General features: G+C 36.9%; 1 protein-coding gene across 1 annotated transcript; it reads right to left on the reverse strand.

Annotated features, from left to right (window-relative positions):
- On the reverse strand, positions 1-16765 carry MYCT1 (MYC target 1). Its single transcript, XM_032650623.1, has 2 exons — positions 16605-16765; positions 1-2527 (listed from the first exon to the last, which is right to left on the reverse strand). The coding sequence occupies exons 1-2, from the start codon at positions 16654-16656 to the stop codon at positions 2016-2018; spliced, it is 564 nt and encodes a 187-aa protein (XP_032506514.1). The 5' UTR covers positions 16657-16765; the 3' UTR covers positions 1-2015.
- Between the last annotated feature and the right edge of the window lie 10810 nt (positions 16766-27575).

A 27575-nucleotide genomic window follows, 5' to 3' on the forward strand; every position in this document is an offset into this window, starting at 1 on the left:
TTGACACCAGTTTAATTTTATTCTGTAATCAACTAAATATTTCAAATAATACAAATACAACTTAAAAAGTCTCCAATTTTTGCTTTAATTTCACATTTCATACATTGCACAATTTTTACAAGATACTCATTTTGATTGTTTCTTAACTTGGGGAGAGAGGAGGCAATAATTCTGCCAGATGGTTAAATACCCAGGGGATTTCTGCTCTCATTTTCCTCATTTGAGAGACATAAAGCAGTTTTTACTCCCAGCATAAATTCTAGACAAAAACCATACACTTTGCTTACTTCTCATGTTAAACATTAAGGATGACTCACAAGCAAAAGATAGACTTGTTACTAAATTAATGATCTCTTAAAACCTTACGTGGCTATAAGGTAACTGCCAAGTTTGTCCAAAAACAGCTTACAACAAATTCGTTACCCTGCGAGCTTTTTTTTCTTTTCTTCCTTCCTTCTGCCCTCCCTTCCTTTCCTCCTTCTTTCTTTCTTCTTTCAGGTATATTGCATTAGAGAGCATCTATTTATAGACATTTACTATAGACATCTTTTAGCATAATTGTCCTTGAAGAACAATGGAAAATGTAAGCTAAATAAAAAACAAAGAAAATGCTATACAGAATCCTTTATTAAGTAAAAGTTATTCCACTCTTGAGCCATATTCAGACACTGTTAGCTGGGACAGCTGCATTGCAGAAACTACAATGAGAGTACATTTTTCTTCACGGAAAATTCCAATGTTCAGAGAAACAAACAGCAACATAAGCTAAATATTCATTATATCAGAAACAAACCACAGGTCTTCTGAGTAATAATCCTGTGAACTCGTGTCCTTAAATGAAAAAGGGCAGCCACAGGCATCTGGCCACTGAAGCTCTCTTCCTTTAGGAGGGTGGCTACCTGTGGAGGTGGACTCCTTAAATAACTATCTGCACCAAGGACCATTTGACATAGTTTAACCTTTGTGCAAAGACTCTTCACAGAAGCTGAAGTTGTAATTCATAGAGAAGCAAATAAAAGATGATGACCAACGAGTCCATCCAGGAAGGAGGATTCTTCATGGTTATAACACCTATTTGGCTGAAAGACTGTCTCCCCACTAACCCTTCTGTCTGTGAAGTTGCAGAAGATCCCTAGATAAGGTGCTTTCCCAGTTGCTAGTTTTAAATGTAAGAAATAAAATTTATCCCTTAAAAAAATGTAAGCTCGGTGTTAAAATTTGTTTTTAGATCAAATGAATTGGATTTGCTGTTGTTGTTTTTATAACAATATAAGCACAACAGTAAAGAAATGTTAAATCACCGTGTGAGTAAAAACAAGGATTTTGCCTCAATGATGTGGATAACTATTCTTGGGGAAAGCACAAAAGGAGTCTGGGGGAAAAATAAGTGTCAGAATTACTATAGTATCTGCAACACCCACTGAGTTCAGCTTCCTTTACTTGCTTCCCTCACTTCTCATAAATGAGTGGAATCAAGGAACTTTAGAATCTCCTACGTTCTGTCATTTTGTGTCCATACAATCCATTAAAAATCCAAGATGGTAATGTGGTGCACTTGTCTTTCTAAAGAAAATTAAATTAAAATGACTTAGGATAGAAATTTTTTTTAAAAAAAGTTATACAATTTTAAGTGATTTTTTCCCCCTTTATAGTCACACTGGACAGCAAATGAGGATTGTAAACTACAGATATCTAAAGTTTTTATTTTAGTCTAAAATATATATACTGTATCCAGCTGATTCTTAGGTAAGAATCACTATCTTTAATAATTCTCACATCGAATACAAAATACATAAATATACAACTATTTGGAAACATATTATTCTTTTGTGAGACAAAGAAAAAAGATGTGTTCAAAGAAAATGTGTTTTACATTGTAATGTCCAACTTGTGTGTGCTCGTTTCAGGTTAGAAACTCATGAGGCATTTGGGCCATGTCTTCAAAATTCTGTTTAGCCTATTTGTGATTTCCTTTCAATAAAAGACAAGAAAAAAGAGAAACAAAAGCACCCTACTCAGGAGTCCGGGAAAGCCTTTATGATTGACTCATAGGCAGGTGGGGCTGGTGTTGAAAGGCCAATCCGAAGACTGTGATTGGACCAGTGGAAATCAGGACGGCCCAGACTGTGGGAAGTGTTGATGGTGGAGGAAGTATTGGATGAAGGGAAAGTCACCATGTGACTCTCAGTTTCCACGGGAAGTGGTGGACTTTGCAGAAACGGATGGAAAGTTGAGCCCCTGAAGCTTGATTTTCTTGGAAAGGAATTGGCTTGTTCCAGGGAAGCTTGGCGCTGGAAAGTGAGGCTCGCCAGGCTGAGGTTGCTTCGACGTTCACAACCACTGTGGCGGTAAAATCCAGTTCTGTTGAGGCCGTGGGTGTAAGAAGATCTAGATCTCCGGCTTGAACTCCACTGTGAGATGGGGGCACTGGCTCTTCTTCGAGAGAAACAAACAAACAAAGCCCAAATAAATCCTCCAATTACAAGTACAGTTGCCATGGACACTGTGAAGGACATTATAACACCCTCTGAAACAAAGAAAAGAAAGAGGCAATTTGCTTTGTAAATAAGTGTCCAACTAAATACACAGGCAAAATACAAATGGTTACTATGGATTACATGATTAACTTCGATTTCGGATTTGGGAAATAGAAGATGGTGCTAGGTGGATATGAATAAATGAAGCGGATATGCTTCCGTTTATCAAAGCAAAAGAATAAAGGATACAAAATGAGATTTTTTTAACTGTAGCATTCCATATTGCTTATGCTATTTTATTATTTTTAAGAAATTAGTAATTAAAAAGTCTCGTTTTTTAAAAAAGGCTGTTCTTTAGCTCATAAATTTTATGGAGTTGCAAATATAGTCCAGAGATTATTTCCTTTAGAGTTACAGTAGCAACTAATGTGCCAAAAATTGATAAAAAATGTCATAGTCACATTGACTTTGCCTTTTCCTCTGTCTGCTTTCATCATCCCCACCAATGTCTTCCACCTGCAGGCTGCATGATGCCTCACTTCCTGTTCTCATTCTGAAACAGGAAGTGCTGGGCTAGAACCACCTGGGGGGCTGACTGATTTATGTCGTATTTCCAGAACTCCTGGACTCTCGCCTATATCTTTGACTCATTGATGACATGACCTATGCAGACTACTGAGCTCTTTCTTGATTCCCAACCTGGTTCATGCTGTTATCGTGCCCTTGTGATCGTGAAATTCCTGTCCCCTGAATCCCCATGGAATCTCTGTTATAACACCAGTATCCTCCAACTCACAGAACTTGTATTTGTCCAGATTTCCTGTTGTGAGGAGGGGAAACTGCCATTCCCAAATGGAAATTCTACCTTATCCCTTCTTCTTGTGAACTAAAAACATATTCTTGAATAAAACTGGGTAGCAGAGACCCTGCATTGAATCGAAAGACATGCTGGATATTAGAAGACCCTTCTGGCTTTATGACCCACCACACTTACTGACCCTCTACCCCATGATCTAACCCACAAGCCATGTTGATTTTCCCACTATCCCAAAGCCTGTCTTTCTCTCTCAAATTCTATGCATTTCAACATATTTTTCCTGATATCTGGATATAATTTTTAAATTTCTCTTTGGAAAACTCAGTATGCATTGAACTTTAAATATAGTCAACCCAACAACTGAGTGTGGTCCATGAAAGAAGACCAGCAGAAAATCCATCAAGCTGACCCCAGCCCAAGTTGCCAGCCCACAGAATTGTGAGCTAAGTAAATGGCTGTTTTAAGTCACTATGTTTTGGGGTGGATTGTTACACAGCAAAAGATAACTGATTTAGGGTGCCAAACTCAGCTCTATTCCTAACATACTGCGTGATTTTTATAAAATTTATTTAGACTCACTTATCTTATTACTTTCTTCAAATGAAGGAGTTAGATTTTATGATTGCCAAAGTTCTCTCCAGTTTATTGTTGTAATCTATGATTGTATACACAAAATCTATGATGCAGAAATAACAAAACAAACCAATATTAACAAATACAAAAGAATAATCATTGCTCCTTAATTTTTAGATATGTTTTAGTGTCTTTCCACCTTATATTGTCACATTTATCTCCCATGATAAGACTATATTTATTATGTCCTATTTTCACAATTATCACAAATGCTTATATCGAAATCCTCTAAAACAACTATTTATGTCAAATCTAAGCAATACATTCTTTATACTAAGAAGATGACTTCTGAAATACAAGATGATTTATGACAGATCTTCTAGACCCAGTATTGTTCTTCAAAAATGTCTCTCATCAAAATAATATTGTCATAGCCTTAAAGTGCAATCTCTTGAGACTGGAATTTCATAGAGTTAGGCTTTCTCTGGAAAAAGCAATAAACACAGTCAGAACCTAAAATTAGCCTTATTGATAATACAGTAAAATTCCACATTAACTTGTACTTACCAGTGCCCCAAAATTTGGAGCCTAAAAAAGGGATTATAGAAAATCTGGGCTGCCAAGGCAGTGAAACCATGTAAATCAGAATTTTCCAAAGTTTCTTCTAAAACACAATAGAGAAAAACAAGATGACCAAATAAAAATATACAAAACCATGCCTTCAGCATAATTAGAAGACAGAAAAAAAATTCAAATTTCAATTTACCTAAACAATAAACGGTGGGGGACTTCCCTGGTGGCACAGTGGTTGAGAATCTGCCTGCCAATGCAGGGGACACAGTTTCGAGCCCTGGTCCAGGAAGATCCCACATGCCTCCGAGCAACTAAGCCCTTTCACCACAACTGCTGAGGCTGCATTCTAGAGCCTGCGAGCCACGACTACTGAAGCCTGTGTACCTAGAGCCCGTGCTCCGCAACAAGAGAAGCCACCGCAATGAGAAGCCCGCGCACCACAAGAAGAGTAGCCCCCGCTCTCCACAACTAGAGAAAGTTCGTGGACAGCAACAAAGACCCAATGCAGCCAAAAATTAATTAATTAATTAAAAATAAGCAATGGAAAATAGAAATCAGTAAATTAAAAATAAATGATGGGCCTTCCCTGGTGGCGCAGTGGTTGAGAGTCCGCCTGCCGATGCAGGGGACGCGGGTTCGTGCCCCGGTCCTGGAAGATCCCACATGCCACAGAGTGGCTGGGCCCGTGAGCCACGGCCGATGAGCCTGCGTGTCCGGAGCCTGTGCTCCGCAACGGGAGAGGCCGCAACAGTGAGAAGCCCACATACCGCAAAAAGTATATAATAATAATAAAAAATAAATGATGGAAAGCAGAAACCAGTAAATTATCTCCCATACTTCTACCACAAGCTATCATGGAGAAGAAGGGCAATTCTGGAAATACTGTAAAAATAATGAAAAGGTGAACTGGTCCATGAGCACGCTGACTATAGGAAACAGACTTACAAGTGAATATAGGTATGGGAAGAGGCAGTCTTGGAAAGTAATCTTCCTGTAGGGAAGAAAAGAATCCAAGCACAAAAGATCTCATATTTTATATTCTATTTACATGAGATGTCCAGAGCACACAAACTATATAGACGGAGAGTAGCTTAGTGATGGTCTAGGGCAAGGGGATGAGATGGAAGGGAATGGGAGGGACCTCTAATGGGGACAGGTTTCTTTTTGAAGGACAAAATGTTCTCAAATCAGATTGTGGTGGTGGTCACACAACCCTGTAACTATAAAAAAAAACCCATTTAATTGTATACTTTAAGTGGGTGAATTACATAGTCTGTGAAATATATCTCAATAAAGCTGTTTAAAAAAAGAAAGAAAAGGATAGGTGCTTTTGGGGAACCACACAATAAAGGGGAAAAGAGGCAAGACTGAGGGGAAAGGGCTTCCCTGGTGGCGCAGTGGTTGAGGGTCCGCCTCCCGATGCAGGGGACACGGGTTCGTGCCCCGGTCCGGGAAGATCCCACGTGCCGCGGAGAGGCTGGGTCCGTGAGCCATGGCCACTGAGCCTGCGCGTCCGGAGCCTGTGCTCCGCAGCGGGAGAGGCCACAGCAATCAGGGGCCCGCGTACCGAAAAAAAAAAAAAAAAAAAGATTGAGGGGAAACTTGGGGATCCTTCAAAACAAAAGAAAATTTAAAACAAAGGACATACAATCCCTCCCCACCTTCATCTTCTAAAAATGAAAATCAACCAGTAAAAACCAACCAAACACACACATACATGCACACACACACACAGTCAACCAGTAAAAAAACCACGCTTTGCTACACTGAGGAAAGGATGAATCTAGAATGACTCCCAGGTTCTGGCGTGGGTAGGTGAGGGTGGATAGGTGGATACTAGTATCATTCATCCAAACAGGGAAGAAATGTGAGAATGTAGAACTGGGGCTGAAGCTGATATTAGGAAGATGTTGAATCTGTGTGTCCCTGGGATATCTATTTGGAATTCAGGGTTAAATAAATATGGAGCTTAAAGAGAAGCAAAACTGGGAATCTTCATGCTACAAGAGTTCAACCATCCATGGAGAGCACTTCTACTAAAGGAAAGGAATATGTTTATAGAAGCCGAGTTGAGAACAAACTTCCAGGAAAACCAGAATTTAACTGGTGGTGGAAGTCAACACCGGGGAAACAAAGAAGGGCTAATTAGGGTGGTCCACGGAGACAAGAGAGATTACTAGCTCTGAACCAAAGTGAGGAGAGAATTTTAGGTAGTACTGATTAGCAACCAGATGCCCCAGAGATATTTACTATTCACTTGTTCACACATAAAGCACGCACTAGATACCAAGTACTGCTAAGTACAGAGAGAGCAGGGAAGAAAATAAAGCCTCAGCCCTGGTAGAGTTAACATTCTAGAAGACTTAAAATAAGAAAAATGTCCTTTAGATGTGGCAATGAGTGGGTCATTGGCCACTTTACCTGCAATAAGTTGGGGGTCAGATGATGGAAGACCATGAGTACTTCTCCAAGAAGTTCAACCTCTCCACTGTGGACAAAGAAAAGGCTTGAGCAAAATTACCCATTAGGAAGGATGAAGATGGAGCAGGTAGCGATATCTGTGGTAGACTGAAAGCAGAGAAACAGGGAGGATAGTGAAGCAATGATTCAAACATGCAGTAATAATGGCTTAATCTGGGAAGTTGTAGTGAGAATAGGAAACAACCTGGTCATGAGAGACCCAAAGTGAAAAGAATGTAAAAATTATTCTAAAGTATCATACCACCTAATGTCCTAGAAATAAGACGTTGAGGGGGGTAGTGGTGATAAACTGAGGCTTAGATGCTCTTGTCCCATGATGTAAATGATAATGTTATTTTCTAGCAGTAATTTAATAATCAGATTAAATTACGTTTTAGAAATTTTAGCATCTGCTTACTTTATTATACTTACTTGTCTTTGCCATTTTATGCCATAATAGTTTATCAGAGAATAGATTTTCTGGATCAAATTTTAATTATTAGTATAATCATTAGAAAGTTCCTTTAAGTTTTGTGTTGCTTATAAAGGCTACCTAAATTCTGGATTTCACTGGAAAAACTGTTTTAGTTGCTCTTAGAAAAGAGCTAAATAAAAATCATGAACTACTCAAATACTTCATAAAACCCAGTCCTTTCTCTTCTTTCCAAATAAGTGTGTGAGTCCAGGCATTTTGCTAAATGTGGTTCTTTGGTTAAGAAAAATACCTAACTTTACCATATTTCAGTGAGTTGTCGGCCATCTTTGTTTTTGTGTGGCATATTGCACTAACTTGAATAAGTTATTATCGTACATTGTCATCAGTTGTCCCTGAGTTTATTCATTAGTTTATACTCCAGAGATTCCATGAGTTGATTACCGTGAGAAACACTTTAATCAAAGAATATGAATAAATTCACTCAGATATTCTGTCTTCCTATTTAGAATAGATGAATGAAAGATATATTATGATCCATCTTAATGTTATTATACCTTTGAGTAGGAAAATAATGCATTAGGTAGACACTTCACTGGTAAACTATAAGCTCCTTTTAAATTTGAACTTCTATTATTCCAAGGTAGAAAGGTTTCACTAAAACTGTGATTAAGAAAATTTTGATGTTTGGAGGAATATAGTTTATAAAATGCAAATCTATTTTTATTTTATTATTGTGGTAAACAGTAATATGCATTTCTAATTTGATTAACTTAATTTATAGGTCTCGGGCACTATTTTAAGTGTACTATATCACTTAACTGTCAAACAACCCAATTAGGGAAATGCTTTATTTCTTTGGTGTGTTCTAAGAAAATATTAATCTAAAATGAAAGTGAAAATGCATAAAAACTGTATCAATTTAATACCAGATTTAGTAGCCTGTTATGGACAGAAATACTTGGGGAAAATATGGTAAGGCAGTATTATGTATTCTACAGTTATACTTTCCTAAATCAACAGCCTCCACTGGAGAATTTTAAATATCAACAACTTCAGATATAGAATCAGAGATACAAGGTTCCAATGAAAACAAACTCTTAAAAATGTTTCAGCTCACACTCCTAATTTTATTTTTTATTTCTTACTTTTTTGGGGGGCTGCACTGAATGGTGGGCAGGATATTAGTTTCCCCACCAGGGATCGAACCCGTGCCCCCTGCAGAGGAAGTGTGGGGTCTTAACCACTGGACCGCCATGGAAGTCCCACAGTCTCCTAATTTTATTGATATTGAAACACAGTCTAAGGTTTATGTTGTAGAACTAACACAATTTATTTTAATAATTGAATATTGACAACTAGCACTGGTCAGGGGGGCTTTCACTCAGGTATGACATAAAGTGAAAAGACAAATACTCTGGTTTGCAAAGTACATGTCCTTGCTTTTGTGTATAAACCAATGTAACCACTAGGGTCTGATGGAAGATTCTAAATATCTCAGGATATAAGCAGATACAATAGATAAGATTAAAGAGACATATATACTTTATTTCGTCTATTTCAATTTAAAGTTTACAAGCATTCCTATACATGGTCTCAGTGTATATGCCCTTTGAGCCTCTCTACCACAGTCTCTTCTGACAAATAAAATATTCCAAAAGGTTAATCTATAGAGAAAAGTAGCATAAGGTTCATTTCAAGAAAAAAAAGAAAATAGAAACTTTTAAAATGTAGAATCAAGAGAAAATAATTTTACTTCACGTAATTACAATATAATGCAACTAAAAAGACCAAATGATTGCCTTAGAAAAGGTAGATCTCCCTTAAAGGAAAAAAGGAACAAACTCTAACATTAACAGGGCATTAGCGTATAAATTAAGTGTTGTTATCCTATTTTGTAACTGTCTATACAACTACCAAAGGGCCGGCACATAAGTCCTCAATAAATGACAGCTATGATTACTAATGGTTGTATAACTTTCCCAAGTCATTTGACCCTTCCTGGCCTAATGATAATGGTCACTATAGTCCCTTCTAATTCTAATTTTGAATCTGGTTTTCAATAAATCTTACCCACACCTAGAATTCTGTCCATTAGTGTCAAAATTTAGTAGAGGTCACCATCTAGTGGCCTTGAGTTGAATCGTTCTGATATCTGAAAAGTGATTTCATCTTTGACAACAGAACCTTGATCAATTCACAAAATCTTTTCCAATTGTAAGGATCATTAAGCTTAGCTATCACTGAAGTAGGCTATGCTGTTCTTGGTACCCTGGAGTATATAGGAGGATGGTTCAGACAATAAGACCAGTAAAAATCGTTTTTAGGAAGAATTATATTTAAGGTTCAGAAAACTTTTAATTACAATAATTTAGACAAAGAGTAAATATTTCCTATGTGTATCTCATCTCCTGGAAAATCCTATTGGGTCTGTTTTCAGAATATATCCACAATTCAACTTCTCATTCTCTACTCTGCTATCTCCCTGATGCTCCCAATTTGATCTCAATTACCTGTGCTCATCACTACTCTTCCCCTGGCTCATTCAGCTCCATCCACACTGCCCTGTTTGCCATTCCTTAAACACATCAGCTCTGCTTCCAGTTTAGGGCCTTGTGCTTGTGGTAATCTATTCCTGAAACTCTTTTATCAGCCATCTACAAGGGTGACTCCAGGTCTTTGTTCACATGTCACCTTCTCATTGAGGCTTACCCTGACTGCCCTATCTAAATTTTATCCTGCCCCACTTCTGATGCCTAACTGCCACCCTTGATTTTCTTTTTTCTTTCTGGATTACTGGAAACTAGACTCAACTGTAGGACAAGTAAGGAAAAATCTGGGAGAGTTGGAAGTAGTTTTGACCAAAGTCACGAGGCATAAGTCATACTCTGAATATAATTAGTCAACAGTATTGTTAGAGTAGAAGGTAAGTTAAATTATGTTCACAAGGAACACGGTAGACCATCACTTTCTGTGTGTGATAAACTAACATGTACCAAACCACTGGGACCAATTATAAAATACAGATCAAAAATATGTTTTTAAATCTGGTTGAAGCCATCAGAGGCCTACCCAAACTTTGAGGGAGCAAATTCTAAGAGAAAAGAAAATCTCTCATACAGTGATCTGTAAAGAGAGGCAAAAGAGGCAAAAAACCTGAGTAGAACTCTGCAATCTCAGTAGGCTTAGAAAACAAAGACTGGATTTCAGGGGATACCAAGGAGGATAGACTCTGGGAAACATTCTAGACTCTGAGTTGGACTTCCAAAGGGCTATTCCCTAAGAGTAATAGCAAATAGGAAAAAAAGTAGACCTCACAAAGATAGAAACACAGTTGACCCTTGAACAACACAGGTTTGAACTGCATAGGTCCACTTATACATAGATTTTTTTCAATAAATACATATTAGTGGTTTCCTCTGGGGATGATGTAGACAGGGACTGACTAGGAAGTGCCATTAGGGAACTTTTGGGTTGGAGATAATGTTCTGTATCTTGATCGGGGTTTGGGTTACTCAGGTGTGTATGTATTTGTCAAAATTCATCAAATGTTCAGTTATGATCTGTGCACTTCATTTTTGATCATTTTACACATTTTATTGTATGTATGTTTGACCTTAAAAAGAAAAACAAATATTGAATTCCTGTTAATAAAAAAATGCTGAATTAATTAGGGGGAAGTGTACTGATATCTGCAATTTACTTGGAAATATAAACTAACAGACTGGTAGATAGAATGAATATTATAAAAATGTTAATAGTAGAATCCAGGCGGTAGGTATATGGATATTCCCTGTAAAATTCTTCAAATTTTTCTGTATATTTGAACACTTTTGTAATAAATTTTAGAAAAACATAGGAGAGAAGACCATGAACAACTTTAAGTTAACACATTTAGAAATTTACTTCAAAAGGGCAAATTCCTAGAAAATACGATTCCTGCCCTAAAGCAATCAAAGAAGCAGTAGAATATCTGAGTAGTCCAATATTGTTAAACAAATTGACTTTTCATTTAAAACCTTCCTATTAAAAATACTACCGATAGTTACACTGGTGAATTTTTTCAAACATTTAAACAATAAACAATGCCACTCTTACACAAATGTTTCCAGATAATAGAAAACAATTCCTACCCTGTTTTAGGAAACCTGCATAACGTTGATACCAAAACCTGACGAGGCTATTATAAGAAAAGACTACTATAGGCAAATTTCTCTCATTAATATAGATGCAGAAGTTCTAAAGTCAGGAACCTATCAAAAAATACATTCTTCTAGGCTCTGCTCCATACCTACTGAATCATAATCTCTGAGCATGGAGTTCAGTGAGAGATGAATCTTCAAACTTCTCTCTATGGAACTGAGATACAGCAGTTTTAAAGAAAAGTATTTGTTATTCAAACTTCCTAAGTAACTGATATAAAGGAAGTAATTAGAAGGCTGTTAATAAGAAAGGTCCAAGGGTTTTTAAAATGGAAAGTAAAGATATGAATTTGAAATATAGTCAGTATTTGTTTACAATTTGGGAAGAGGAAATATAAAGAACATCTTTGGGGTGCATGGCCAGCAAAGCTTTCTCCCTCTTCAACCTCTCTGGAAACAACCTACTCCCATCTGCTGAGGTAGGTCTCTAAGTGACATATTTTTCCACAGGTTAAGGAATAAAATTTTCAGCTATTAACCAAGGTTTTCTGCCCTTGACTGCACTTGATTGCCCAGCAAATCAATTAACGATCCTCCATTTCAATTATCTGGTAGAGGATTAGGGCTGTTATCAAGGATACCCAGAATAAAGAAAAAGTTAATGTTTACAATTGGTAATAGGATTATTAAATACATAGAATAGATGACAGTCTTGAAAAACAATTGTTTTACTGCAATCACTAGACAACGTGAGACAGAAGAAAGTGTTTTGGTTTTTTGTTTGTTTGTTGCAGTTTCAAAATGCTAAGAGCCTAAAGGACTCAAGAACATACCTTTTTACTATAATGAACTGTATTGGGAAAAATAAACCATGGTCTACGAGTCATGCCCTTGTCAGTTTGGGCTGCCCTTTAAATACCATACACTGGGTAGCTTAAACAACAGATGTTTATTTCTCACAGTTCTGGGGTCTAGGAAATCCAAGATCCAGGTGCCAGCGTGATCAGGTTCTGGAGAGAACCCACATCCTTTCCTCAGTGCATACACGCAGACAGAGAGACAAAGAGTACTATCTCTTCCTCTTCTTTTAAGGCCATTAACCCCATCATGGCGTCCCCACCCTCTAATTTAACCCAAATTACACCCAAAGGTCTTATCTCCAGATAACACTGCATTGAGGGTTAAGGCTTCAACATACGAACGGTGGAGGAGACATAAACATTCAATCCATAACAAATAAATTTTCAGAAGCAGCGTAAAGAGGAGATGTTTGGGAGAGAGAAGAAGGGCTATAAACTATGTGACCAGTAAGAGTCCTGGAGAAGGGGCCATCACTCCATCTCTGCCTGTGATGAGCTACAGATTGATTTAGGGAATGCCAGAGAAATTGGTATCCATTCCCAGCTTCTTAGAGGGATCCAGATGGGAAAGATGACAATCCCCTCTGAGAAACTCTGGGTCCCTGAAAGGCAGAGGAGGAATGAGGAAGTGTGGACATTAGTATATCCAGGTCTAGGGGTCTGATATACAGTCCAAATTCCCACAGCTCCAGGGTGATGGGAGAGCATTCAACATTGTTCTGTGCCACTGAGACAGAAGAAAAAGTACGTGAATAAGGGCCAGTAGACCAGAAAGGAAAAATCATGACATTAGCAAATGTTGCACAGACCATACGAGGCAAATTTTATGGTAAGAGCCTTCAGCAGCGGAGGCAAGAAAAAAGGGCAATTCCCCTAAAGCAGATGAGAAATACACATCTGTAGTCAGCAGAGACCAGAACTTGATCAAGAACCAATGGCCCTCTCCTTCCAATAACCTTAATAGTGTATAGCTACCACCACTGTCCCTTTCCAACTTTAGAGAAAAGTCCTAAGGAAGAGGAAAGTGGGGAGACTTGAAGTAAGTAAATTGAAAATAATTATGTTAAATCAGGTCAAACTTTTTCAGTGACTTTCAAAACTACACAAATCTTTCGCAAGTTGTTCACACTTTTCCACAAATATGGCTTGGGTGTTTTTACTTCTCCATATTTGCTGATAACACTTCTCCTGAACTCCCTGAAATTTCCAACGACACCTTATTTATCTCACTAACACCTGACGCATTGACTAATATATAAGGAGTGGTCAGTCAATGCTTCTGAGTAAACTAATGAACTGGATAGATAAACGGATGAAAGGATGAGTTAATAAGTTAATGTAGGAAAAATGAATGACTACCATGTTCTTCCTACAATTGTTTCCCTATTTGAAACTCACCTGATTTATAGGAACAGATAAAGCCTCACTTTTTTTTTCTAAGGAGGATTTAGGGACCATTTCTGCCACATTTGTCTTTCTAACTCATAACGATCATTGCCATTTTAATGTACATTATCTTGTATTATTCCATGACAGTATAGACATATATTTGCATATTTATGGACACATAATCTCCTCCAAGAGTGTAATCTTCTTGAGGACAGATATTATAGTTTTGGTGAGGATTAAATGAGGTGAATAAATGCAAGTTCCTAAGCCAATAAATTCCCCAATTTTTCACAATGCTAGCCAAAAGGGAAAAAAACACAAGTGGTAAGGCAAGAAGTATAACCAAATGGTTTTCTTTAAGATTCTGAATACCAAAAAATAAACCAAGTTTAACAACACTTGTCTATTTCATTAAAGCAGAGTGCAGCAAACTTTCACAGGTTATGTTTCCTGCTGCTTTCATGGGGGATGTTTGTAGGGACGGGAAATGCATCAAAGAAAGCAAAAGTGAGAAATGCAAGGTGGTGATCTTCAGGTGTGTTGTCACTCTCAGGCCAACTTTATTGCCCACCTTTGCACTAATTACTGTAATGTTTGCACAACATTTAATAAGGTTTAATGGGTGATCACCAAAAAAATTCAAGCTATCACTATTGGTAATAACCTGGTATCATTATCTTATTTTTCAACATTCATTAAAGTAAATCAGGAAAATTATATTTGGAAAACAACTTTTATACAGCCTAAGTTTGGGAAATTCATATGGTTAAATGTACAAGTTTTGCTTTTCTAAACTCTTCTTTCTCTATTCTCTGAATTCAAAGTGCCAAGCAGACAATTGATTTTGGAAGCAATAGGCAATGTATTGCACTGTACCTTATAAGATTTTCAAATAATATTTTTGCAGAGACAGTGACGTAGATATCAATTTAGATACAAAAAGGAAATAAAAATTTAAAAGATCAACATTTATATTTTAGGAAATTTTTACATTTCATATATTCACATTTACATTTTTGCATTTTACACTTGATGTTTTCTTGAACCCCAGAAGAATTAATGTGATCTTTTATATATTTTCCCCATATCATCAAACGTTATAGCATTATATCTACTCAACATATTTGTTTGGCTTTGTTAATGCTTATCAAGGTAACACTCCCCTTCCTGGTTTTCATTATTTCCATCTATTTTCTGTTGTATTCACAAAGTAAGATAAAGAAACACTAGGAACTATCTTTGGAACAATAAGTTTGAATTCTTTCTTAAGCATAGATTTCTATATTAAAAAATAAATTTCAGGATTGGTAAATAGACTCCAATTAAACATTCTGTTTTTAATTGAGGTTTATTTTATGATTATTATCCATGTTTTAATCAGTAGATAATGATTTTTTTCCCTTAAGTCTTTAAGTAAACCTGAAATTTAACTTTGAATGGCCTGAAAAAAATTGATTTTTTACAGATTATTTTTTGCAGTAAGAATTACTTTACTTTTGAATAATCTATATAGTTACTTATTTTTGCAGTGATGAACTTAGGGTAAACACACGCTAGCTATTTTTTAGCGTGTGTTTAGCACATTCACTTTCTCTGTAAAGGAGGACAGCAAACTGTATTGTAAGAAACCTACATAAGTAAGACTCCCACAATTCAAAGATTTATTGTCTATTGGTTTCCGCGTAGAATAACTTATTACCAAAGCCATTCTTTACAATATGCAAGTATAATTTACTTTCTTTTTCTTAATTTTTTAATAATTACATTATGATGTTTATTAATATCCCTCATTTTCAGACTTGAAACAAACATAAGTGTTGATGGTAAAAAAGAATTCATTAATTCCTTCCATGCAGATTTCTGTGATGGTGGACGACCAGGTAGGTTGTTCAGAGCAGGCAGCATCGCTGCTCATTTTTCACGGGATAGTTCCCCAAACGTACCTTGGAATCACAACGAAAAGTCTGAAAGAGTTCTCTGTGAAGATGAAACATTTGTTCGGGACCAGTAAATAGGGCTATCGATCTCTTCATAAACTCCATTATCTCCTTTAAAGTTTTTTTCTGGATTTAACTCAACTTGCCGCCGTTATTTTTAAAATTTCCCTGAACCCAAGCATCTGTGTCAATTTCATGTCTCAGCCCTTCCTCCCTGTGTCTCCAGCCTTGGAAGACTCGTGGTTTTGACCTCAGCTCCATCCTGCTGCTGCTTACTGACTAGAAGCCAGGTCTGAACCCAGCCAAAAGCTACTATTGTATTGTTCCTTTTTTTCCCCTTGTCAGGCTTTCTTTATAACGTTATTTGTGGTATTAGTTCCACTTGTTCTATTACAGTTTTTTTGTCTAATTTCATAATATGATTTCTTATTTAATCATGTCATCACACTCCTTCAGTACAGATTTATTATTTAGATTCGCTTTGGAAATTAAAGAATATAACATTGACGATGTAAGTTAAAATAATCTCTGTAGAAATTCTCAGTTTCATTAAAAAAGATACATAATCTATATAACCGTAAGACAGATAAAACTTAATTTTCTAACAAATCAATTATCAATTTCCAAACAGCAATGACTTACAAATTTTTTCTCAGTTTTATTCTTATTGCTTTCTAATTAGCACTTCCTATTATTTTCTCATTATTTTGTAACACCAGCCATAATCTATACGTGTTGCCGAGATTCTCCTTGAACGACTTCATAGCCCACTTTATGGACATTTTATATGAACAATTTTTTTGTAATAAATTTATGAAAACTTTAGGTAATCGATTTACCATAAACAAAATGGCTCAGAGATTTCCAATGTTTCAATAACTTTTAGGCAGTACATTTCTCTGCATCCTAATTTTAAATTAAAAACAGTTAAAGAAAATCTTACCCCAAAAGTTTTCTGGCCATGGACTCCCTAAACTTGTTGTGTTATTAGCCATGATATCCACAGGAAGAGAAGAGCGAGAAGAAAAGCCAGTATGTCCAAAAGAAGCACTTTGATTTTATGTCTTTGTGGTTCAGCAAGAGAAAAATAATTTTCACACAACCCCTCATATACTTGTGTTTGCATAAAAGGAAATAAGTATATCATGTTTCCTGCTTTTATACTCAAATTAGCAACTGTTTTTCTTATCTTGGAATTCCACACAGTTCCTGAGACACAAAACAATTTCCTTCTCGTCATTTCCTCAGCTGAATTGCTAAGTACCCTCCTTTCCACCATCTCCAAACTGCTTTGGGGATAAGAGGCTCCTTTTCTTGTTCTTTCCTCTTCTCGTACTGATACAGAGGAAGATTCCAAACTCTGTTACAGCTGAGATATAAATCTAACTGAGGTTAAACTTACATCGGATAAAGAAATAGACTGCTTTCCAATGTTTGAAAGCTATACTTATGTAGTAAGTCGGGGGGGGGGGAACTCTTCAGAAATCCATATTCTGTTCCAGTACAATTAATTTTATCTAATACCTATTCTATAACTCAGTTACTTACTAAAATTCTTAATGTCTCTTGCTCTATTTGGGATATTGATTTTGAAAAGTCATTTCTTTATTTCATAAATACCTCTAGAATGTAATTTATATTTAATTTTTTATGAAAATTGGTAGATAAATATGAGAAAAAACAGTTTCCACACTGAAGGGCCCTACTTACAGCCAATTAGGGGCAACGTAAATGCAAACATTCAATTACAACAGAATGGTAAGCCCTATAGTAAGCAGTACAATGATAACAGTATGTTTTTCTTCATGGAGGAGTGATGACTTTGGTATACTGTCTGTGTATGACAGTATGAAAATAATTTTACCAAGTGGAGAAAGAGTAATAGGGTAGAAAGAACAACATGAACAAATGTAGAGGAGGGACTTGAGGACACGGGGAAGGGGAATGGGAAGCTGGAACGAAGTGAGAGAGCGGCATGGACATATATACACTACCAAATGTAAAATAGATAGCTAGTGGGAAGCAGCTGCATAGCAGAGAGAGATCAGCTCTGTGCTTTGTGTCCCCCTAGAGGGGTGGGATAGGGAGGGTGGGAGGGAGACACAAGAGGGAGGAGATATGGGGATATATGTATATGTATAGCTGATTCACTTTGTTATACAGCAGAAACTAACACACCATTGTAAAGCAATTACACTCATAAAGATGTTTTTAAAAAAAGAGAGGAATCATGACAATTCATATTGTGGGTATTCTGGATGACTATAGTGGAAAGTGCACTATGGGAAAGAATTACATGAGACTTCTCAGGAGACATAGATTAGTTAAAATTTCAAGAGTCTTTGTCTGCAAGCTTAACAAGCTTAGCCTGGATCCTCTGAGCATTGGGAAGCCATTGGAAGTAGGAGTAACAGTGCCCACCCGTGCTTAATAAATGCACTAAACTGCGTTCAAGAATCTGGTTTCCTCCGTCTTTGATCATTAACTCTTGTGTAACTTGCATTCAGCCTAATTGTCATCACAGCATGATTTAGTGTGAAGCAGTAAATCATCTTCATGAAGTCTGTAACATATTCCTGAGTAGATCTAGGAAAATCTGAAAAAAAACATAATATGAAGTTGATCACATATAAATTTTTGCCTTCCTAATTCTCTAAATATTAGGTTGCTTCTGCTCATTTTCTTAATTTTGATATATTTACATTATCTTTAAATTCGTTGGAAATTAAAATAGAGACACCTAAAGGAGAATAGTGGAATATTATGAAAAATTTAGAGATTTCACTGAGCACATATGACAACTTATCTCTATAATATTCTTGCTAAGGTTTATTTACATATAATTGAGTAAATAAAATACTTATCTTTTGCTTAAGAAAAACAAAAAAAAGGGACTCATATTTCAATATTTACCTTTACAATATTTTTGACAGAATTTATAAAAATAGAAAATTAAAAGACTATCTTATTCCTGGAAAAACATAATCTGGATGAAAATATATTGTCATACTTCTAAATTCCTGTGGGATTTGTCAATTATTACATGTATTTTTAAGTACACATTTTGTACTATAGGCTACCTGATTCAATAAATACTAATTTCAAAAATGGATATATTTTTATAAAGAGTTATACAGAGTGTATTTGGCCTAAAACCACAAACCAGATGAGTGGAGTGGATGAGTCTAGTTTGGTGGAAATGCCTTCTGTGCAGAAGCAGGGCTCACTCCATCTCAGGGCTGGGATACAGGCTGAGACTTCCTTTCATTGTTTAGTGTTTAATCATGCAGATTTTCTCCCAGTTTTCACTTTTGCAGATGTCCAGAAGCCTGTCAAAACCTTGAAGAAAATTTGTTTTCTAGCACTTTGTGACCTAGGAATATTTTTCTTTTCTGCGAACAGCCTGTTGGTAGCATTCGCTCTTATCTCTGTATGTAATTTGCTTGGTAAAGGATTCATATTTTTCCTGGCAGAGATCCATATAAGAGGGTGTTTATGTCTATGTGATTTTCAAATCCCATGATTTCTAATGCCAAAACAGGAAGTTGATTTTTATCTTTCAGAAATGTTAGGTTTGTTCTTCTACTGTTGGTTATTTCACAAGTTAGGTCTTTAGATCTAGATTCTCCAGTAGTCATAAAATACTTCTGGAGGTTTGTTCTTCCCTGTCGAGGCAATCACACGGCTCCCTCCCTCCCTTCGTTCAGGTCTCTGCATCTTCGCCAGGCATTCCCTACTCACCTTGTCTAAAGCGTTTCCACTTGAGCCACTCTCTCCCTTGACTCGGCATCATCCCTGCCTTCAGGGCACTTATCACTCCCTGACATTATGCTATGCTTGCTTTTGCTTTTTTGGTTGTTTTTGGTCTCTTCCACCAGAAGTTAAGTTCCATGAGGACAGGAACTTTATGGATCTTGCTCATATCTGTAAATCCTGTGGCCAATACAGTGCTAGCACTTTGTGACCTAGGAATATTTTTCTTTTCTGTGAACAGCCTGTTGGTAGCATTCACTCTTATCTGTGTATGTAATTTGCTTGGTAAAGGATTCATATTTTTCCTGGCAGAGATCCATATAAGAGGATCTTATAATAATACAGGCTCTTAATAACAGGCTCATAATATTTATTTAATAAGGGAATGAAATAATTCTAAGGGATCTGAAGGTGAGAGTGTTACTGAAGCAGCCTTGTTTGACGTTCAGCCAGCCAAATGCTGACATCTGCAGCAGAGAAAAGGCTTACTCCCGAAGCAGCCAAGCAAGTAGATGGGAGAACAAATCTCAAATCCACCTCCCCGAAGGTGACGAGCTCCGGGTATTTATGGGTGAAGAGTATAGGTCAGGGGTTCAGGGGAAGGTGATTGGAGGCAGGAAAAAGGTGAGGTCATTGCTGCTTTGTGCAAGCATATCTGAGTTACATGCTTCTTCACGGGACACATGTTCAGAAAATGGAAGCATTAGCGCGATCTGAGGGTGGAGCTTTTGGTCAAAGTTTCCGTGGAAAGGTCATCCGTCGAAACCCAGCGTGGGTCCACTATCAGAGGTGTTATCTAAATGAGTAAAGGAGTCTAGTGATATGTCTAAGCTTGGAGGGTATGCAATTTGCAAGAACAATTAAAGTGAGCTCAATCAGTGAAGGCAAGTTACAATTTACTCTTGATTAGACAAGCGAGGTACAGTTTAATGGATCTAATCCCCAGTTTCAAAAGTATTTTGGACATCCCAAGTCAGGTTAATAAAAATGCCACTGCTCAAAAACCCAGGTTAGAAATCTTTATTAATGGACATTCAGTATATTGAAAGTTTGACTTATAACTTGATACAGAGTCAAGTGATACAAAGAAAACTGTCACATTACATAAAACACGTTTGACTTTAAATACACATTTGACTTTAAACTTCCTTTTTTAGCTTCATCTTTTAAAACTATCATGGGTTTTGCCTTCCCCATATTAAATTGATCCAAACAATTTAGCTAAATTGACAGTACTTTCAGAACATACATGAATTACCCACAAAAACTGAAATTTTATATCTATCAAAAAAAATCAAGTTTTTAAAAAGTAACTTGGAGGATAAATTAAAATGTAAACATCACATTTTAACATATTGATGCTCTTTTTTCTCCTTGTTTTCATGGTATGAGAGTTGGTCTTCTTTTTCCTTTCTTTTTAAACTCATTCCTTTGGTAGGGGGATGACAAAACTAGAAAAGACCAAAAATAGAGGTCAGGTTATGTGTGTGAAAATCTTACTGCTGGGATTTAAGATTTTACAAACTGCAGTGGAGACAGAGATAATTTCCTGGGACTGGGGTAGTGGTGGTGGTATTTCTTTCTAAGTAATATGTCTTTATGAATGTCTTTTTGAGGCTATGGTAAAAGATGATCACATTAGAGAGAGAACTCCACTCTGAGATACACACTGAGAAGCAGAGGTAGAGCCTCAGGGTCAGAGCCCTGGACTTCACGTTCACCCTGAGGATGGCTGTCAGCACCTACTGCTCAATCACCTGCGAACTGGACAAGAAGAAGAAATTATCCTGCAAAAGGAAATTCGCTCACCTTGCCTTTGACTCAGGCAGGTGGGGAAAGAAAATAAAGCTCCACTGAGAATTCCTCATCAAAACCCTGTGCCCGAGTGTGTGAGGGACCTGAATTTACAGCACCAACAAACATCAAGTTGAAAATGTGAAGTATTTAGCTGTATCAGCACTAACCAACACACCACGTGTAAGCAAGCTTTCTAAAGGAACACACTTTAAACCAAGATCTCAAAGAATTCCCAGAAATTCTTCTAGAAACAAGGGCTTATAAAAAAAAAAACAATAAGCACACCTGGTAAGCAGAATGCCCCGTCCACACCCTAATCCGTGGAACCTGTGAATGTCATATAACAGGCAAAAGAGACTTTGCAGATGCGATTAAGGGAGATTATCTTGGATCATGTGAGTGGGTCCCATGTGATCACATAAACTCTTATAAGCAGAGAACTTTCTCTGCTTAGAGTCAGAGAGATGTGATGGAAAAGAGGCAGTAGAGATGCAGCCAAGAGGAAGTCAGAGAGATCCCAGACTAATATGGATTTATCACGCTGCTGCTCGTTCTAAAATGTAGGCGTCGGGAACCAGAGAGGCTTCTAGGAGCCAAGGGCAGCGCTCTGCTGACAGCCAGCAAAGAAATGGGGAGCTCAGTCCTACAATCTCAAAGGACTGAATTCAGCCAATAACCTGAATGAGCTTGAAAGGAGATTCTCCCCCAGAGCCTCCCGTTAGGGATGCAGGTCTTCTGCCATCTTGATTTTAGTCTTATAAGGCCTGGAGCAGAGAAATCAGCTAAAGCACACTGTGGCCAGATTTCCGACCCAAGAAAACAGATTATTTCCAAAGTAAGTCAATTCCTCTAAAAGCTGAACTGCAGTGGTAACAGTGGAAACCAGAGACAATGCAATCATATCTTCAAAGTTCTGAGAGGAAAAAATTAACCTGTCTACCTAGGCAACTGAGTATACAATGAAGCCATTTTTCAAATACACCCATTTTCAGGAAAACAATAATTGAGTGATTTTTATTATCCTAAGAATTACGAAAGACTTAAGGTCAGAAAGAAGGAAAATTATTTTAGAGAGCAAATTGGATGTAAAAAACTGGCAAGTGTGTGGATCAATCCAAAAGTTTATATTATGAAAGCGAAAACAATAAATTCTAATTGTTGGACTAAACAGATCAAGACAGAACTAAAATCCTGTAGGAAAGTACAGCCTATAAGTAAAAGGTACAAAATGAGCTAAAATATTCAGGTGCTTTAATTGTCCAAAAAGGGGATAAAGATACTGATGATTAATTATAGTCTAAAGAGAAGAATGAAACTTTCTTAACCTGAAATATAGTATGAATTAAAAACAAATTCAGTAAACATTATAAACTTGAAGAAATATTAAACCATTCCCTTTATAATTCCTTTAAAACGTTCCCTTAAGAAACAAGACAAATCTGACCACTTTAATCATTTCCATTCCACATGGGACTGCACAGCCTTGCCAGGACAATAAGAAAAAGAAATAAATATACAATGGGAAGATAGAAATGAAATTATCATTTTTCTTACAATCTATGTATGATTGTCTATATTACCACAAACAATATAAAACGTACAAAAGAAAGAAGTTATTAATAGCAACAAAATACAGAAAAGAAGAAAAATATAACAAATTGTGCAAGATTCATATGGAAAATGATAACGTTTTATTGAAGGATGTGAAGGAAGACTTTTAAAATGTGATATAATATATTCATGGATAGGAATACTCAATACTGAAAAGATATCAATTATTTTCAATATACATATATTTTTCAGACATATAGTTTTTTAATTCCTAAAAAAATCCTAAGAGCATTCTTTAATAAATTTAGCAAGCTGATTCTAAAATATATATGAAAGACCAAAGGGCCAAAAATAGCCAAGACACTTAAGAAGAAGAATTAGCTTAGGAGACTTATAAACACATTGTGATGTATTATAATGTATTGTACCCAGTACAGTATAGTTTTGACTCAGGGGTGAAATAACAGACCAATTACGCAGCATAGAGAATCCAGAAATGGATTCGGGATAAATAGAGGATCCATAAATGGATCCCAGGTAAATAGAGAATCCAGAAATGGATCCTTGAGTTATGACAGCAACAATGGAGAAAGATGGTTTGTTCAGAAAACTGCGCTGTCGTACAATTGAATAACCACATAGGAAGAAAATGAATCCCAAATTTGTACCATACAAAAATAAGAGTTCTAGATAGATACTTTTAGAAAACAAAGTAGGACTTGTTAAACAAAATGTACCAAAAACACAAACCTAAGAGAAAAGGTTGACTAAATGGAATATGTTAGAATCAAGAATTTATGTTCATTAAAAAAAGTCAGAAAGAAAATGAAAATACAAACCACAAACTGGTGTAGAAACTTAATCGATTTTGTATATTTGTATATTTTGTATATTGATCCAGCAAACTTTTGTAAGGTTCTTATTATTTCTAATAATTTGTCAATAGATTTCAGAATTTTGCAAATAGACACTCTATCTGCAAATAATTATAGTTTTATTTTTTATTTCCAAAGACATTGTAGTATATAATAGAATGTTACATGTCAGGTGCAAGATGCAATAACTCTCCCTATCCCTTCAAAGGAATATCCCAGCCATAGGTCACTCTGTGGGAAGATTGAAAGAAATGCTGCTATATAACTCTTCCCATGGCATTATAGTTTCTATCCTCAAGAGGTCATAGACTCCACTGTATTTGATAGACTCTGGGTCTAAGACTGGCTCAGGTCTGGAATCTGATTGTGATTTTTCAATAGCAGCTATCAGCCAAGAGAATTAACTGTTAAACTATGAAAAGCAATAAGAGTTTGGTAATTTTACTGAATAAAACACCAACACACTAACAGTCAGCGATTTTCTTATATATCTTAAATAAACAATAGAAAATGTAGTAGAATATAGTCATCTTAATGAGAAAAACTATAAAATAGTTAAGGATACACTAATAGGAAATGTACAATATCTATATCGAGAAAACTATAAAATCAAATTTGTTCATAAAAGGAAAGAAATATTTGGAAAGAAACACCACACTCTTGGAGTAGGAAGACCATGAAACGTAAAGATATCAGCATCTTCCAGTACATTCTATACTATACCAAATATTCATTTGCAATATCTAGTTTAAAAGATCTTATTAACAAGATTTATTTTATTACCTTTATTTTATTGGATTTGGATCCAATAAAATAAATGGAATTTTTTAACTGATCTTATTAAGGACATTTAGGCTGTTCCCAAGTTTTTTGCTAATTCAAAAATTTTTTCAACAAAAATATTGCATTTTATGGTCACAATCTATGCTGCAGTGAACTGTAGATATATTTCTAGGAAGTGGATTTTAAAGAGAAGTTCATGTGTCTACATATGTATTCATTTGTACATTCTTATACATTTACTCTTCTGTGTATTATTTTATTGGGTGAAATAAAGTCCCAGTATGCTATGTAACTGGGTATGTGTAGGTGATTAAATGCTGACCGATTAGGTGTGAATGGAAGTGAGAAGGGTCACATCTCAACCCTGTTGTTAGGGGTAAGTGCCCTCTGTTTCCCCATTTTTCCTTTCTTCTTGCTGAAATGCAGAGGATATGGAAGTTGCTGGAGCAGACACCCAGGACCAGGAGATGAACAACACAGTCAGGAATGTGAACCCAAGAAAAGGACCTGCATCTCTCATAACTGGAGCTACCATACAGCCTGCATCACCTACCTGCATTTTTACATGAACAGCACATTCAAATCTCTGCATGCCTGTCACGTTGAGAAGAAACCCAATGAGGTCTGAAGGATGCAGTAGAGCTGAGTCAGTGATGCTTCACTGACTTTATCTCACCCACAGGAATAGTTCACTTTGTTTGATATGATCATTGTTAATAGTGAGGGTCCTACAGCCTAGACATATTTTAATAAGAAAACTAATTTCACATGGCATGACTTGCTTTTATCGCAATAATACAGGCTCCTACAATGATCAGTGTTCATTCTTGAGCACTCCCCAAGTCACTCATTCAAAAACTCATTCTAAAACCTATTAGGAGTGATGGCAAATATTTAAAATTTTGGAACCAATTTCTTTCTTTTTAAAAATAAAAACTTTCATATTCTCTATGGCTCTCTAAAGCTACATTTGATAAGTTGATACTCAAATTCCCATTATGCTCGAATCCAGCAAAAAGGTGGAACAAATCACTGTTACCTGCAAGTTGGATGAATCTTGAGGGAATTGCAAGGACATAAGCACACCCACACACGCACACACACACACACACACGAATGCATGTAAAACTGGGGACATCTAAATAAGATCAATGGGTTCTACCAATGTCAGTATCCTGGTTGTGATGTTGTACCATAGCTTTGCGAGATGTTTCCATTGGCAGATACTTGGTGAAGGGTACAAGGGATCCCTCTTTATGATTTCTTACAACTGCATGTGAGTCTACAATGACACCAACATGAAAATTTTTGAAAAAAGGAAAGAAAGAAAAGGAAGGGAGTATAGGAAAAGGGATGGAGCATACATACAACAAAGAGGAATACACAGTTGGATTTAGAAAAAACTTTGTGAAAGATTGAAATGAGCCATGGAGTGGCGACTAGTGAAATAGGACAGGAGACACAGGACAAGGTCTCTAGGGATCAAGTCTATCCCGCCAAACCTCAGAGAATCTTGGGACATGAAAATGCCAGGTTTGAGTAAAAGTATGAGAGATGTGGGAATGAAAATAAGTTGCTTGACTGTAAATACGTTTATTGTACAGTCCACTGCCTATTTCCCCCCAAACCCCCAATCTAAGAAGAACACCTGACAGCCAGGTCACCAGGTATTCTCCATTGCACCTCCCAACCCCCACTCCTCCATCACCGCTCCCCCCTCCTCCCTTCTGCAAAAAGTGGTTTTCTTTCTAAAGAGATTCTATGAAGTTTCTGGGGAAAACTAGAGCACTTAGTCTAGTAGTTCATGTTCCAGAGCAAAGCACACGAACTCTAGCATTTACGGGATGTCACAGAACTACAGCCATCGTGTTACCCGAAAACAGGGTTCGCCTCTTGTGGGTTTCAGGCAAAAAGACACAACCAAGCCAAAGAGCAGGAGAAGGAAGGGTTTATTACTTGCCGCAAGTAAGGAGAGCACCGGGGATCTTTCCCAAAGCAGTGTCTCCCCAAACAGCAAAATTGGGGAAGCTTTAAGCTGAGTACATACATATTCATGAAAGGGCTTAGGCCATGGACAGAGTCCAAGCTTTAGTTGAAGTCATGAGGGTTAGAAAAGGTCAACAGCATCATCCCTTAGGTTCCAGTTGATCTGGTGGTTGAGCGCTTCAGGCCGATCATTACCACTGAAGCAGAAGTGGGAGCCTTTACAACTGATATATTATCTTTGCCATCGTTACTTCCCTTGCCTGATATTAGTCATTTGATTCTGCATTCTTCTGATCCCTTAAGATCATTAATTACTGAGATCTGTTCAAGGGCAAGGATTGTGGCCAGGCTGAGATCACAAAACGGCTTAGGCTAAAACTGGCTTCTCTTCTGTCAAGAAGACCATACCTGTTTCTCTTTCTCCCGGGACCCCCTGCCCTGTCTGCTTACAATCTCCCCATCTACTCATAGTCAAGCAAAGGCCTTATCTGTAAAATGGAGATTCTAATATCAGGCACGTCCAGTTATGGTAAAAATTAAATAAGAGAATGGATATGAACATAACTTCACAAAATGTGATAGGCTACACAAAGTTGGGTTAATAAAATAAAAACATAACTGTACAAAGTGTGATAGGCTATGCAAGTTTTGGCAAATAAAAATTTGGCAAGGTTTGGTGTTATATCTGTTAAATTAACTTAACAAGGACACCATTAGACTGAGGGGGCTTTAATGCCATAGTAACCTATACAAGCAAACCAAAACCTAAGCTTGAAATGTCTCAAGGTTAAGAAATCGGAACCTAAGAACAGCCAATCACGAACAGCCAACAGTGCTTTTCCAAATAAGGTAAAGGCTTAAGCTTAGCCAATGGAATAATTTCCTTGCTTGGCTTCCACCTCTTCTCAGTAAAATCTTTCCCCTAGCCCTTATGGGTGGGGCGGGGGTCTCCCGACCTCTCTGGTTTGGCCCCGCCCAATTCCAACAGATTTTTCCTCAACTAGCTCTTAAAAAGTTAATATGCCTCAGTTTCTCTTTTAACAAATCTAAGGAGGAAAGAACAAAATGGAGAGCAAGGCTGAAGACTGTGGGTGGGAGTGGGGTGTGGTGTAGAGATAATTAACACACTACTTGCTGCAGGTTCGTCTTCTCAGCCAAGCCCTACCCTC

Source organism: Phocoena sinus, chromosome 12, assembly GCF_008692025.1.
Source record: "Phocoena sinus isolate mPhoSin1 chromosome 12, mPhoSin1.pri, whole genome shotgun sequence".
NCBI lineage: Eukaryota > Metazoa > Chordata > Mammalia > Artiodactyla > Phocoenidae > Phocoena > Phocoena sinus.